At 38.2% G+C, this 15,872-nt stretch overlaps 1 protein-coding gene across 1 annotated transcript; it reads right to left on the bottom strand.

The window, feature by feature from the left end:
* Positions 1 to 2,331: 2,331 nt before the first annotated feature.
* On the bottom strand, positions 2,332 to 3,250 carry LOC104403708 (taste receptor type 2 member 40-like). The gene is given in 2 exon segments (XM_010011944.1): positions 2,332 to 2,808; positions 2,810 to 3,250. Coding segments are annotated over 2 exon segments (918 nt in total).
* Between the last annotated feature and the right edge of the window lie 12,622 nt (positions 3,251 to 15,872).

Raw genomic sequence — 15,872 nt, 5'->3', positions numbered from 1 at the left:
TTGTTATAACTTGGTGCATGATACTACGTTGTAAAATAATAATCAGAATGTCTTTTTAAAATGTACCAGAAAAAGAAGGCTAGATCTGCAGAGAACACAGATAACGATTTTAGGAAGGGAAAAGGTTGAAATCCAAAGAGCAGGACAAGATCAGAAAATAAATGGGAATTTGTATCTACTATTGAAGAAGATATGAAAATAAATTGAAGCTTGGGGAAGGATGGAAAGAGAAAGGACAAAACTAATAATTTATTTACCAATTCAGTTATTTAAAATTCTAATTTACGTACCCATCTATCTCACCCTATGTTGTGTGTAACAAAACTTTCATTAATACAATATAAAGACATCAAGTGCTTGAGCTTTGTCCTCCTCTCCCCTGGAAAAGCTGAAGGATATTTTATTAATCATTGATCCTGCTTCAGATCTCCCCCTCCTGAAGGTGAGGAGGCAGTGAAGAAGCTGAGCAGGGGTCATTATTTTCACACTTGGCTTTGATCCCTTCCCTTCAGACTGCCACGAGAAATTGGTTTGGAAATAACTAAAGGAAAAATAAGCTCATTTGGGAAATGAATTTCATCAGAGGTTCCTGATGAGGTTAAAAAATACCCCAAACACCATTACCAACACCACCTTCCCCCCCAGAAAAACCCAACAAAACCAACACCAAAGGGTCCCTCATTTCTTTCAGGAAGATTCTTTTCATGATGTTGCCAGCTGGAAAAAGGACCAAAAGAACTACTGCTGTGTGACTCTTCTAATCTTGGCCCACGTTGGCAGGCACACAGCAGCAGAGCAGGGTGGTGCTGCAGCATGAGCACAGCGGTTCCCATCTGCTTCCCTGGAGAACTACACAGGCAGGGCTCTCGAGGGACTTTTGGGTCTATCTTGATGCAGCCCTGGATGTTACAGCAGTCTTAGTTTTACTGCACGTTTTACTGGGCTCCAGATGCTGTGTTTATGTGTTTAGTCATCCTCCTCTCCTGCTTTGCAGTTTGATCCCACTGTTTATACATGCTAATAATCATATTACTTCATATTACACAGTACATTCATTTATGCCTCCTATTAACATATATTTCACTCTAAAAAGTATTTTAAGATATTAGTTTAAAACATTATATTAATCCTTTATCTTAAATAGTGACTTCAAAGCATTTTATAAACATATTACGGAAATGTTTCCAACACTGAAGATGATACAGTCCAAGACTAAGTGAATCACCCTGCTCATTAGTTTTATAGACGGGACTGAAACTTTAACCATAGTGATTTATAATCTAGCTTTATCTAAATTCCTGCAGAGAGGATATGCAGCATAAAATTTCTCAGCTGAGCTGAGAACTTTAGAGTAGAATCATCGAACAAATTATTTGATAAAACATGACAGGATTTGTTGAACATATTTCATCAACTTCATGTGAAACTTCATAGTAACATAAAATATTAAAAGAGAACAGGCTTAGAAAAAACAATTACTCAAAGCTACAGCAAATCTTCTACAAAGGCAAATTTTTTGTCAGAGTGGTCAACTCGATGTGAGTTTCTACAGTGGACAGGTAGATCGACGTACATACATCTATTGACGTGGTAGTCACCACCTTACTAATCCACTTTCAGGAAAAACAAACAAATAAGCATAAAATATGTTTTGAATACAAGGATTCATTTTAAAGAGGTATTTAACCACTGAATTGCTATATACAGGCTGGAATCCTAACACAAGTAAACCTGATTCAGAATGTAATTTAATTACATTAATTGGTTGCATATTTCCAAACCTGAATTTTCCCTTGGGTTATATTTTAGCTAGGTTTTCATGTTTAGAAGCATATTCTGTTCATATGTCATACCAGCTATGGCTTGTGCAACATGTGTTTAATCCAATTTTCAGCTTCTCAGGTGAAAGATCCTTCAGCAGAGAACTGATATTTGCGAGCTCTGAAAATTGTGTCTCTGTTTTAGCCTCATTTTCTTAAAATCAAAACTATCATAAACCTGTCTTAAACTGAGAATCTGAAATCACAAAGCATCCTGTACTTGGTTTATTGTTTTAGTGCATTGTTTCGTTTCAGTGCACTGTTATTGTCACTCCATACTAAATACGATTAAGACAGGAAGCAAGAGTGATGTAAAAGAAAAGGCAAAAATGTATGTTATTTCAGATGTCCTGAAACATTAATGTGGTCTAATCGCATCGATACCCGAACGATTAAGACTAATCTGACTAAAAAAAGGGCAGTGAAAAAATACAAACATAGAAATCTTCATTCCAGATTTGTTACTGGAGAGTGTTTCTCTCAAGCTGTAACATGGGTCTTATTTTGTATTTTAAAAATGGCCCTTTAAATACTGGTGAAAGATCCTAGCTGCCAGTTTCAGTTTTGAATTCACTATAATCAGGATAATAGAGTGTATGGAAGGATATGCCCCAGCTACCACTAAGGATATTGCAACTATCACAACATCTTTACTTTGAGAAGTTGACAGTATCAGCAGAATTTGAGCTATGAAACTGCAAAGATACAGGATCAAGAAAGAAATAATCAATTTAATGGCAGTTATGTGAACATCTATCAATGGACCCCTGGAAGTATGTACATAACATTTCATTTTCTTTGTGTGTCTCCATAGAGAAGTAATTAATAGGGCTGAGGTTACCACAGAGAATATGAGAGGCAAAAAGCAACCTGCACAGTAAAGAAGCAGCAGGTAGACGTGTGAATCACCCCAGTCAGTAACGTGCTGTACTGTTTCCTCTACAGTTCCCAGTTGAGCTGCAGAGGTAAAAGCTGGGTGTAATCCATAATAAAGGAAGAGAAGTCACAGAAGAGATCACCAGTGATACTAGAAGAAGCCATGGGACCATGCCAGTTACTCTGAGCTTGATTTGCAGCAACAGCCATTGGGTGACATTGATTACTTTTACACAGTACGGTACATAGAGCCAGGTACTGAACCACAAGCTGGCATGGTTTACAAACATCCATACAGCACCAAAAGTTTTGTATGCAGAAACCAACCTAAACACATCCACAAAGTAGAGGCTATGAATGTGCATCAGTATGGTCACCTGCAAGATAAGTCTTTATGTGGTCAGAAAGATCAAGATCATATCAGCGGAAGAAAGTTTTCTGGTTTTGATCCAGTTAGTGATATTAACAGCTGTAATAAATCCATTTCCAAAAAATCCAACAACAACTTCAGTAGCTACAATAGTTATTGAAATGATAAGAACTGGTGAAAACATCTTGCTGCTTTGGTCTCCTGTGCCTGATTAGCCTGTGGAGCTCTGCAAGAAGTTGAGCAGACCTGATGGTCTCTGACTAGGTCCAGCTCCAACCTGATCACCTTATATCTAGGAGCAAAAAGACATCTGGAAATGATAGTGGAAAATGATTGATGATGTTCTTCTTGAACATGCAAATCAGAGAATGATTCAATAATTAATTCTAAACTTTTATATGCACAAGATTTGCCTATGCTTTTCCTTAGGGTTGCAGGAAAGCCAGCTGTATTAATCTCTTAATCTTTTGACCAATTATACTCCTACCTAGAACGACAGAAAGCTCTGTGGCTTTCTGGTTACAGCTATGTCTGACAGTGTGGATGGGGATGCATCAATGCAACACAACACAGGCAGCCACATGTCAGGAGACAAGAGCTCTTACTTTCATACTGCTATGAAAGTCTACCAATTATAACTAGACCAATTAAATGCAACCATTGTAACATGGAGAAAATTATACAGCCTTCAGCCCTGTTCTAGGGGAGCACTTCAGATGAAAAAGCTGTATTTACCCAAACACTATTGCTCCATATAGTAGACCATTTATACGTTAGATCTTGGGTTGATCACATATATGAGATCAAAAGATGACGGGGGAGGGGGGGGAAGGATGGGACACAGGATGGGGGGAGACGAACGACACCAACAACCTAAAAAATTAAGCTAAGATTACATTGACATGTTTACTTTTTCTATCATGTGTTTCACCAAAAGTATTCAAAATAGTAGAAAAGTCAGTCCTTCTAGGGAAAAGAATTATAAAGGAAGTATAACTCAATGACTACTGTGTAGTTTAAAGTTACACGTATAAAGCTTCCTGTACACAGGGTATGCATTACATAATTGCAGTAGTCCGTTACCTCAAAATGTAGTCACTAAGTTGTTCAATGGAATGTGACAATATCACTTTATTTTTATGCACTTATAAAAACCAGCATGGCAATTGTAAAGCAGCAGAAACTACAAAGGATGATACAATCTAGAAAAATGCGTGGCTAGAATGAATTCTCATCTGTTCCAACAAACAATTAGAAAATTCTATTCTATCTTCATATGCACTATCAAAAATGAGAATTTAAAAGAAAATCATATCTGATCTTTACCTACCCATTTAGTTTTTCTCTAAGCAAGGTCAAAAAATGAGAATGACTACTTGAGACACAAAGGAACATTCCTTCCTTGAGGACTCCCACCAGCTCCTCCAGAAAGAAGCCATCACACAACCCATGCACCCTGGCAGTACTTAAGTCTCAGCTAAAAGACACAGTCTGCCCATTAACTCTGTCAGTGACCTATGTCTAATGTGCTATCACCTTCAGGGATCCTCCAGAGGATAATGAGTCCAGCCTTGGATGCTAGTGACACATGCCTGCAAGCACCAAGATACAAAAGGCCAGTTTATTGGTAACAGCAACCAGGACTTGACCATACCTGATGCTGGCTCCAGACAGTGACCGGATTATCCCCTGGACATTATCATAATCTCATCTCCTTCTATTCAACTCCTTGAATTCTCTTGTTGTCCTTGCCCTTTTCTAAGATAGGGTTGCTGCATTAGCGCTCTTCAGTAGAATTCCTTTTGAGCTATAGAGTTGATGGTCATGATCAGAACAGGTTTAATAGGCAAAGGAGAAACAAGAAACCCTAGAATATGTCAAAGTTCCTTGAATTTATCTTCTGGAAGAGGATTTGAGTGAATTTATAGAAGCATCTGAGCCACAAAGTAAATCAGAGACTAGCAACTCTTAATAATTATAGGACGCTAATGCAATGCAAATAGTAAATACTGAAAGAAGTGTCTGAATTTATACAATGTTTTGTCTTGCAAGATAAATCTCACTGTACTCAAGGAAGTCAGGTTTGGCTCACAGGATAACAGCTTTCCTCTTTTGATTCATGCCTTCTAATTAACAACAGTAATAAATACACTTCACACAATCCCTGCAATGATTTTAATTGTTGAAGTAGTTAGAGGCATTATTACAGCAGAGCAAACAGTTTCTGACTGATGTAAAACACTGCTTGTTCAGCTCATACAGATATCCATGGAACACCAATTAACTGGTATCTGGTTAATCTTTTGACATTTTACTGTAAGGAATGTACGAATATGGTATGGGAAGATTTATTTCTGGTATTGTTCAGAAAGACGAACCAGCCAACTATGGTCTCTGTTTCACAAGTTTTAGTGAAAAGTAATTGTCTGTAATTGGTTTGGGGATAGGAAAAATGCAAACATGTTAAATAGCACTCATAAAGTAATTGCTACTATTTAATGTTTGAAGAAAGAGCTTTGATTTTGGTTTGACATGGCAGGTACTCAGACTGCCACCACCCTTCATTATCCTCACTCATCTTTCTGCATGATGAAATGTGTATTTTGGTGCCCTCATCAACACCAATCCAGATTTGGATCAAATTTCAAAATGTAAAGCTTTGTAATGTAACAGTTCCAGCACATTCAGAAAACAAAACAAAACCAATCCCAGAATGTTACAGATGGAATCTCCCTTGTAACAGGGTTTGGATGACCAGCATAGGTATTGATAGTGTATCTGAAGTGTAGATCTCATAAGCCGTAAGCCAAGAGTACTCAATTATCAACACAACTGCAGTCCTGGGATCCTGCAGTCTCCTTCCTGTCTCTTATCTAAAAGCAGAAAAAATACCCAGCTGTAATCCTGGAATTTCATTTTGGGATTTTACCTGGAGAGAAAAATCTTGGAAGAATTTCAACTTTTTACCCACACTCTACTGATATTACAGTTTTGTGTTTAATGAGTGTTAACCATGTGCTGACTGCTAATGATCTATTCCACCACAAGGAAAAGAGAGGACTTGCAAAATAGTCCAAGAACTCAAGAATGAACATTACTTTGGCAGTAAACATCATGTTTCTAATGAAAGGAGACAAAGAGATGAGAATAACTTACTATTGTTTGCTCATACTATGTGATAGAAAAAAGCAACAAAAATGGTTTGTTTTGAATTGGAGGAAGGACACTGCTTTGCAGGCAATCAGGGTAAATTTAATTCCAGTGGAGTGAGTAGGTACAAGAGCTTCATGACATTTGTTCACCACTACACCATGAACTTCATAGCAAATAAGCTTTTTACAACCTGTAATAAATTGCACACAGCATTTTTAAAGCACTGTATCATAAAGTCCAGCTCTGATAGAAATCTCTGAGCACCAGCATAAGACAATGAAGTGCTACAAGTTCCTTGGAATAAAGCAGTTGAATAGAACAAACCATGAGAACATACTTCTTGTACAAAATGCAAAAACAGGTCTACAAAAGAAAACTTGAAAATAAGATTATGTAGGAAAGCCATAAACATCTGTGTTTAAGAAATGTGCACAAAAGCAGCATTCTTGGCTCTATCACCAGCTGTTTACACCCATGACACTTTCCAAAATGGTTTATCAAGTGTTCCTCACGTATTTGACAAGATATTTGCGAACCTTAATAAAATACCCTCTATCTGGTAAACAACAATAAATTATGCTGCCATTTAACACATTCCTGACTCCATATCGTACAAAGAAATAGTGTTGCAAAATATCACACAAATGTGTGTGAAAGGGTGATAATCTATTTTACCATTAATTTGCAAGTTGTCACACTGCTGTCATTATCGTACCGGAGGTAATGTACTGTTAATTTCAGTGCAACACGTTTTATTTTTATCTTTTTCAGAAAGACATTGTCAAAATGGAAGACCCATCAGACACAGCTAATGGAAAGAGTCCTCTGAAATACAAGAGGTCAAAAGAGATCTAACAACGTAACAATGAAAAGGAAGATGTAACCACAATTTTAAGGAAGTTACAATTTTAAGGAAGTTACAATTTTAAGGAAGGAGCAGGCAACAAACTAGTGATGATTATCAGTTGCTACTTGCCATGAACAAAAAGTGTTTAATATACACCTGTATTAACTCAAGACTAGACTTGTAAAGATGAGTTTATGGCTTATATTATGCAAAGTATGAAAGGAAATGTGTTCAATTTCCAAGTAATAGCTGGATGTTACCTGTACCACTTCCTCTCATTTTCTCCTTCCATTCTTCTCTAGTTTATGTCTTCCATTGCCTAAGAGGATATGGAAGAGGATATGCTTAAGAGGATATATGAAGATGATATGTGAAGATACTAAGAGATAGTATCTTCAATACACTTGAGATTGATATAATTCCCTCCCAATTCTTCTTATCCACAGAGCCCTACCAAAACATTGCCCCATATCAGTTTGAGACCAGATCTCTTGTCTGTCCTCTACTTAAATTCAATGAATGAAGGAACCATCTTCCTACCTTCCTCAGTCCCAGATAAAGGGCTACTCAAAGTTTTCTCTACTTCAGGGGTGAATATTGTGTTAGCTGGGTCAACAATAAAGCCTTTTGCTTACATCTCCATATCAATATTGTGAATTATCCCTGTCTGCAGACACAGTTACATCCTTACCTGATCCTCGTTACTCTGACTGAAAGAGCTCCTCTGGGCTGATTAAATTTCATTCTGTATTTCATAGCATTGAGTCAGAAAGCTTGACGAGTTATAAATTGCAATAAACATTGCTTTTCAGGGAAAACCTTTTCATGAAAGCATATTGACCCTCAGTTTTCACTTTCAACATCATATGTATTTTTTATGCTCTTATTAAAATAAGTAAAGACTTTTAAACATGACTGAATAATTTAAACTTCTTAGTTTGCCACTTTCATGGAGGTTTCCTTGCACTCAGCTGACGACTTGCAAAAATTTTAGTGATGATACATAACACTTAGAAGAAAAATCCCTAATTATATTAGTCAGAGCAATAGACATTGGTAAACCTGCACTGCCTGGGGGACACAATGACATTTTATGCTTTGAAAAAAACAGTGATGAATCACCAGATGGACTGCAACTTCACTGGTTTTTCTTGTGAAGCAAGGGAAAAAAGAGTGGTGGAAAACATAAAAATGACAGGAAGTTGATAGAAAAAGTGAACCATAAGGAAGCTAAGGTGTGTTCAATATTCCCCTTTTTAGACTACAAACACTTTGGAAGACTTCTTAGAATCATAGAATCATAGAATAATTAGGGTTGGAAAGGACCTTAAGATCACCTAGTTCCAACCCCCCTGCCATGAGCAGGGACACCTCACACTAAATTATGTCACCCAAGGCTCTGTCCAGCCTGGCCTTGAACACCTCCAGGGTTGGAGCATTCACAACTTCCTTGGGCAACCTATTCCAGTGCCTCAGCACCCTCACTGTGAAGAACTTCTTCCTTATATCTAATCTGAACTTCCCCTGTTTAAGTTTAAATCCATTACCCCTTGTCCTACCACTACAGTCTCTAATGAAGAGCCCCCCCCCCAGCATCCTTGTAGGCCCCCTTCAGACACTGGAAGGCTGCTCTGAGGTCTCCACGCAGCTTTCTCTTTTCCAGGCTGAACAGCTAGTGTCACTACACCTTAAAATAATCACTGACCAATACCTACTTTCCAGGAATCTATTACTGGTGTTTGTTGGTAAGACTTTCCCCAGTCATGCCATGCCCTAGTATTCAGAGAGCCACTGCATCCAAAGGAATGGAGTTCTTTACTGAATCAGATTACTCAAGAATCACGCTTTCTATAAAACAAGATTAAATAAAGACAATGCATTTGGTTTACTCTATTAAAGAAGAAGTTAAAATGTTACATTAATATGAGACACGAAGTTGTAAATTATAGAATCACAGAACGGTTTGGGTTGCAAAGGACCTTAAGATCACCTAGTTCCAACCCCTTGCCATGGACAGGGATGCCTCTCACTAGACCACGTCACCCAAGGCTCTGTCCAACCTGGCCTTGAACACTGCCACAGGTGTAGTATTTACCACTTCTCTGGGCAACCTGCTCCAGTGCCTCAGCACCCTCACAGTGAAGAACTTCTTACTTATAGCTGAGTTTCTGTTTGATAATATACTCTTCCTGATTGGTCCAGCTTCTCAACAGATTTCGGAGATTTTCCTTTCTGTTTTCTCCTCCTCCAGGGATGCTTTATCCTAAAGTCTGTCTGGCTACTCTGTTGCTAAAATTGGAATTGCTTTTCATGTGTTTCTTAACAAGCCCAAAGGGTTAGAAAACTGCTTCTCACTTCTTTTTCTCGCAAAACCAGCTCTCTTATTTTCCATGTCCGTTACATTTTGTGCACAGTGTATTCCTTTTCACCCAGCTGGATTTACCTGTTCACAAAGAAGTTGTCAAAAACTACAGTGAAACTTCATGCAAAGTGGTCATCACACTAGGCTCAACACTTACAATTTGTGCTTAGCTTCACCCACAGAATGAATACACGTTTCTAATGCAGGTGCCAGACTTGTACATTGGAGCATTTTTTATTCTAGCTTGTCTTATATTCCAGACACCTTTACCATCACCAGCACTTATCCATTTCAAGACCCCAGTTTAGAAATACCGTTCTTAAAACTTGTCCTCATTCATGACAGCCTTTTTAGCATACACCTAATGCTAAGACTGCTTGTAGACTGCCGAGATGTAATGGTAAGCACAATCCTTATGATGGATTTTTAATACAAGTTGAGCTATTTTATTTAATCACAGTCCATGTAGGTAAAGTTCAGGAAGCAGAACCCATCTCTTCACTTTCGCTGCCACTTTTCCTTCACTATCAATTCCCAGATCATGAAAATAGCACTTAAAAGTGATTGCAATAAAAATAATATATTTAAAAGAAAATACATCTATAGTGCTAAAAAGTACTTTCAGCTTCTTACAATGCAGTGGTGGATTGAACAAAGGAGACATGTCGAAGAGTTAAATCACCTTCTAGAATACAAAAGAACCCTCATTAAATAGAGTACTATTGAATAATGTGGTTTTCTTAAGTGTGCTCTTTGGTGTGGGAACAGTGAGCACTGAATTGAGTTAGTAACTCAAGAGTAGGAATGAGTTTCAGTGCTGTCTCCGTATCTTCAGCACCTAAATGTCAAATCATAGAATCATGGAATCATTTAGGTTGGAAAAACCCCTTAAGATCATCAAGTCCAACCATAAACCTAACACTGCCAAGTTCCATTAAATGCCTATGTCTCTATCTGTGTTGTTGTCTTGTGTCTCAAAGGAGGCAAAGGTATGGTCTGCATTGTCACTGGCACCTGTAGAGTACCTGAAGTAGACACCCAAAGGCAGATCAGCAAAGAACTTCTGTGCAGCCAATTAACTGTTATGACTAAAGGCAGAGGAGATGTCTACTGCCACCAGCAGTGGTCAGGGATATCGGAGACATCTCTACAGTGAAGGCAGATATGCTACAGGATTCCGCAAAGATCTCTTTTTGCAGCAGCAGCTGGAAGCAACACAGGATGCTTTTAAATATATAGGCATCTAACTCAACTCCTCCTCTGAGACTGAAGGTCACTGTCTGAGGTGACCTCCAGTGTCTGTCAGGTCTCTGTCAAGTTCTGAGGTGTATCTGCCAGCTCTCTACTGATGTCTAGAAATACCTGCAGCTGATGGCACTAGATTACCACATTTGGCCAGTGAAGGAAGCCCCAGTGCCCAGAAATAAATCACTTTCATTTTGTCACTGTATATATTTGAACCTCAGATGGACTCAGGAACCACAAATTAGAAAAGCTGCTGAAATAAAAGTTAAATCCACTCTTATGTAAACTATATTAAATAATGTATTAAAGAAACAAAGCCTATCTATAATTGGGGTTAGGTTTGGGGCTGATTTTTTTCCTTCTTTCTTCTTCATAATACTGCATTTTAAATCCTTAAAATACATATATTAATATTAGAAAGTTGTCCTCAGTTCCAAATGCACCTGAAATACAAATTTACCTCATGACAGTACTTTTTAACATTTAGGTGAAGTAGTTTTGGTTTAGTTGCTTTATATATAGTTTTAATTTTAAAATATGGTCTTTGCAATCCTTTTATGGATGTTTATTCAGCAAATAGAACTCTCTGTGTTTCCTATTGCAATGAATCTATCAATCAGATGGAAGCATTATGTGGTGATAACATTGAAGATAGTAACATCGAGATGCTGCATAGACAACCTTAAATGAATATTTAATTATGAAATTTTAAGTGCTTACTTTTCCAGCTCTACACCTTTAATGTAAACGTGCATTTTAGTGCATATAGGTATTAAGACCACAATAACATTTGCAGGCCATCACCATTTCAACACCATTAGCAAACAGCCTCAAACTGATCGGATGCTGGATTCACTTGTGTTTATACAACCAGTGTGCCATTTTGACAGCTAACTGCAATTCAAATCCCTTTGTCAATACTCTACACCACCTGTGATGCAAATTTAAATTAATCCTGGTTTTCACTTGCTTACTTACACTTTTTGAGTAATGTAAGTGACACATGTCACAGCAAATCCTACTCACTGGGGAAGTCAGCAGTGTTTCTGGCACTGCTTTTAGGAGAGAGAAAATGTTACCTCTTCAGAAAGATTCACACAAGGTGTCTCTGCTTGTTCCTGCCTCTGTATGAAGAAAGCAAAAGTCCATATTCTCATAATCTTTGGGGATATTTGATGCACACTTTGAAATTACAGCTTCTGTGCAACACCAGAGTTGGGTTCATTTGACTTTTTCAATCTAGGTTCCCAGCCATAAAATAGAGAAGAAATCATCTTCAGTTCAATGTCTTATTTATTTTGCAGTTAAGTAGATGTCACATTGTTGTGAGCATCGCTTGAGATAGCACAGTACAATGAAATCCATTACCAACATGCATGGGTCCACATACTGTTTCTCAATATCCTATCAGCTTTTTAAATTTGCATTAATGAAATGTTACTTTGTGTGATCACTGTAGCAAAGGGTGAATGATGCATGAAATAAAAAGCTGTCAAATCCTTGAGAAAGTGCTCAGCACAATGACACATGTCTGCTTACTATATTCAGAGTTCAAATGATATTCTTAAGCGAGAAGTACTGAGACAAAGGAGGGTCACTTCATAGAAGTGACTTGGAACATACTCAAAACCACAAAAATCTTGTGTGGATTTTTCCTATGTTTGGGGTTAAAATGAAAGAAATACAAGACCAGTTTTTCCTGTTATGAATTAATTTCTGCATATGGATGTTTCCTGGGGAAGTTGTAGTCAGGATTCCATAAAATGAAGTACTAACTAAACTCTTCAGTGTGGGAAAACAGACAATTCTGGACCATGTGACCTATAGGTATGCAAAATTCTCTTACATGGAGAAGGTCAATAGGGTTGAAAATTTACTGCCTTTTCCAGTACAGGAAATAGGTGGCATCAGATGAAATGGGAGTTGAAAGCAAATAAAACAAGGTAGTTTTTGACATAACACATAGGGAAGATGTGAGACTCCTTGTCAGAAGATACTACCAGTGTTAAAAGTCTGCATGGATTCAAAGGATGAATGGACAAGCCCATAGGAATGAAATCAATTGGGTGTTACTTAAATACATAAACCCCATTTCTGGTTCACATAGTCCCTGTAAAAGTTTAATGCCTGGGACAGTATCAGGAAAAAGCAGAATTTATGTTTAATCAGTTGACACAGTCTTCCCCAGGGTCTCTGTTGCCACTGAAGAGAGGTCACTGGACAGATGGACCTTTGATCCCAACCAGTACAACTGAATTAATCTTAGTGAGTTATGCTGTCTCACTATGCCTTTCACTGTACATTTTATGTATTATCGTAATTCTTCCATGGATTTGATTATGTTCAACTACAAAATACAGCCCACATGACGCAGATACAATTATTTGTATTAGTGAAGTTCTTGGATCCCAGAAAAGAATTGAATCCCATTGTGCCAAAGGCTGTGAATACATGCACAGCAGTAAGAGCAGTTTTGTCCCATGTAGCATAAGGAGAAAATTAGTTCCAAGCACAATTTTATTGGATCCAGAATGACTGTTCAGAAGGACTCACATTGCTGTTTCAACTCATAACTCTTCATATCCAGTAATAAAGCAGAAGCATAGATTCTGATTCAGCTGTATCACTTTCACATGACTAGCACAGTAAAACAGAGTGGACTTATTCTTGATTTACAGTGTAGTAAACAAGAGAATAAAGCTCATTTCAGAAATGGCAATTAGTTATTCACTTCACTCCCACTTAGAATAACTGTTATAAGTGTTTTTAGGGCAGAACACCTTATTCTTGTTTTAGATCCTGACTTATTTCTGATGATGTTCAACTGTTTTGCTTTTATCTTTACTATGCAGATCTGACTAAATCCAAGAAGGTGAAGTTTGGCTTTCCCTGGGAAAAGTAATGTTTAAAAATTCAGATCTTTGCTACGGATTTCCTATTACCTGACTTCAACTTTTCATAATTATCATTATTTGGGATGACAAGAAGAATGGCAAAAAAATTGTCAGTTTTTGGCAAATTCTGAACATCAAGAACTGTGATTAGATTTAATGAATGGATCTGATTGTCAATATCTTCTCAGTGCACATAGGTTACATATCAATGGTTGATTAATTTAAAGTGGAATAAGGGCATATTTTAGTGACACAGGTGAGACAGTGCAATGTCTCCCTGTGGCAGAGAATGGGCCATCCTGCTCCTACCAGCTGCTGTTGGTTTGCTTGTGCCAGATCTGGTACTCAGTGGTCTCTATCAGAAGTTGTTTTGTTTAACTGAACTGATGGAAAATCAACACACCAAAACAAGTGTGTGCATTCTGCAAATGTAGCACACTAAATCAGCTCAGTGAAAGCACGAAGACAAGTGCCCGAGGCAGCTCCTATGTGGTGGGAGAAGAGTTGGGGAGGGTCTCAAGGAAAGAGGGCAAAACACTGCTCTACATACACAGCAAATGATGAAGTGGACAGAACTGTACTGCATAGATATACAGAAACAGGGTTCCAGCAGGTAGCAGTGCAATCCTCACAGTATTTCATAAACAACTTCATACACTAATTGACTATTGTATCTAAGGATCCCATGGGGCCCAGAGAAGAAAGATGCTCTGTGGTGCAGATCCAGCCAATCTGCTCTGGATGAAGACACCATGTCTTTTTGATTATTTGCTGTAGGGCCAGGGATCCATCCATGTGTACTAAGCAGCTTAGGCCAATATATTCACATTCTGGATGGACTGAAAATAGCTTTCTCTGTAAAGAAGCTTTCAAACACTGGTTTAAGTCTAACCCTCATACCCTCCTCAGTCTGTTATCCTAGATTCTTCCATCTATTCTATGATCAAAGTTGGTCAAATACAGGCTCCACATTATAAGTTTATTTATACAGGTTTTGAAATAGTGTTATTTCAGCAATTCAGTGGTTTAATACTGACTTCTGTTAACAAAATATCTATCAAAAGTCACAGAAATGCTCTTGCCCTCCTTCTGTCACTCTTAGACAGACTTGGAGTGATGTAAGGAGTAGCTTTTCTATGTGAATTGTGTTGAGATTTGAATCGACTGAAAATTTACAAACTAAGGGCTTCTAAACTTCTGTTGTGAGAGACTAACAGTGTTTCTGATATAAGCTATAGTTGTCACCAACCCACAGGTTTGCTTGAAATTCAGACAGCCTGTAGATTATATTTATTTTTTCCCCCTTTCTGCACCTTGATCATGAATATGATTCTGTCACATCTCCTTCATTCAGGAAGAGCTTTGCATCTGGCTATTGTAGTTGTCATCAGTGATCAAATCACAGCAGCTACGTTCTCCTCTTCAACTCCCACCCCCTTCTCTGCCTCAGACAGAGAGTCAGAATGATGACTAAGGGCAGTAAAACTCAATTTCTCATCCTGCTGTGCTTCACTAGGCTGCCTTGTTATTTTTAAGTCTCTCTTCTATATGGTGGCATGCTCTTGTCTCCATATTTCAGTGTCTTCCAGGGGAGCATCCATACACTTCTCTGATACCACGTTGCCCCCTAGTGACAAATACTTCACTTCTCTCACGCTTCACTCCATCCAGCTCCTGTAGTGCTGAATTGTTTTCCTGCAGCATCACCAGTTATTTGCTTCAAGGTTCTTTGGTTTTGTTTCGTTTGGGTCTGAGAACATGTCCTTTTTATGCCTGAAAAAAAATTTCTTAATCCTATTCTTCTGGGATATTAGTTGAGTCAGGCTCATTTTGGCTCCAGTCTGCAAGAAGCACACAAGTTTCTGTGCTGCTCTCAACCACAGCTACTTGTATATAATGGGCTGAGTTCACCCAGGCAGGATTTATGCCACAGGGCTTCATTACTGCAGAAATGAGCAGTGACTTTGCCCCCATCAGCATGACTGCAGGTGGCCAATGATACTTGGTATGTAGAAAATTCATTGGAAAATGGAAGGCACAGTAAGGGTTTTGGGGGAAAGATGCTGTTCTAATTCCATTCTCTAAAAAGCCCCCTCCACCTTGCTTTCCTGACATCAGTACTGCAGAGATACCTGGCAAGACATTCTTCCACACACTAAGAGAAGGGTTTGGAAATGTGAATCAAGCAACTCTCTGGATGATGTGGGGGTTTGAGCTCTTGTCCTAAAAGCTTGGTGGATGTTTCATGCTACAAAGATTGGACAACTCTTGAGTCTCCTGAGCAGAAGAAAGGGAAGAGGGTTGA

The sequence above is a fragment of the Nestor notabilis genome, unplaced genomic scaffold, assembly GCF_000696875.1.
Source record: "Nestor notabilis isolate BGI_N333 unplaced genomic scaffold, ASM69687v1 scaffold2803, whole genome shotgun sequence".
Classification (NCBI taxonomy): Eukaryota; Metazoa; Chordata; class Aves; order Psittaciformes; family Psittacidae; genus Nestor; species Nestor notabilis.
Note: the sequence above shows the minus strand (reverse complement) of the source record. Positions and strands in the feature narration are given on the sequence as shown.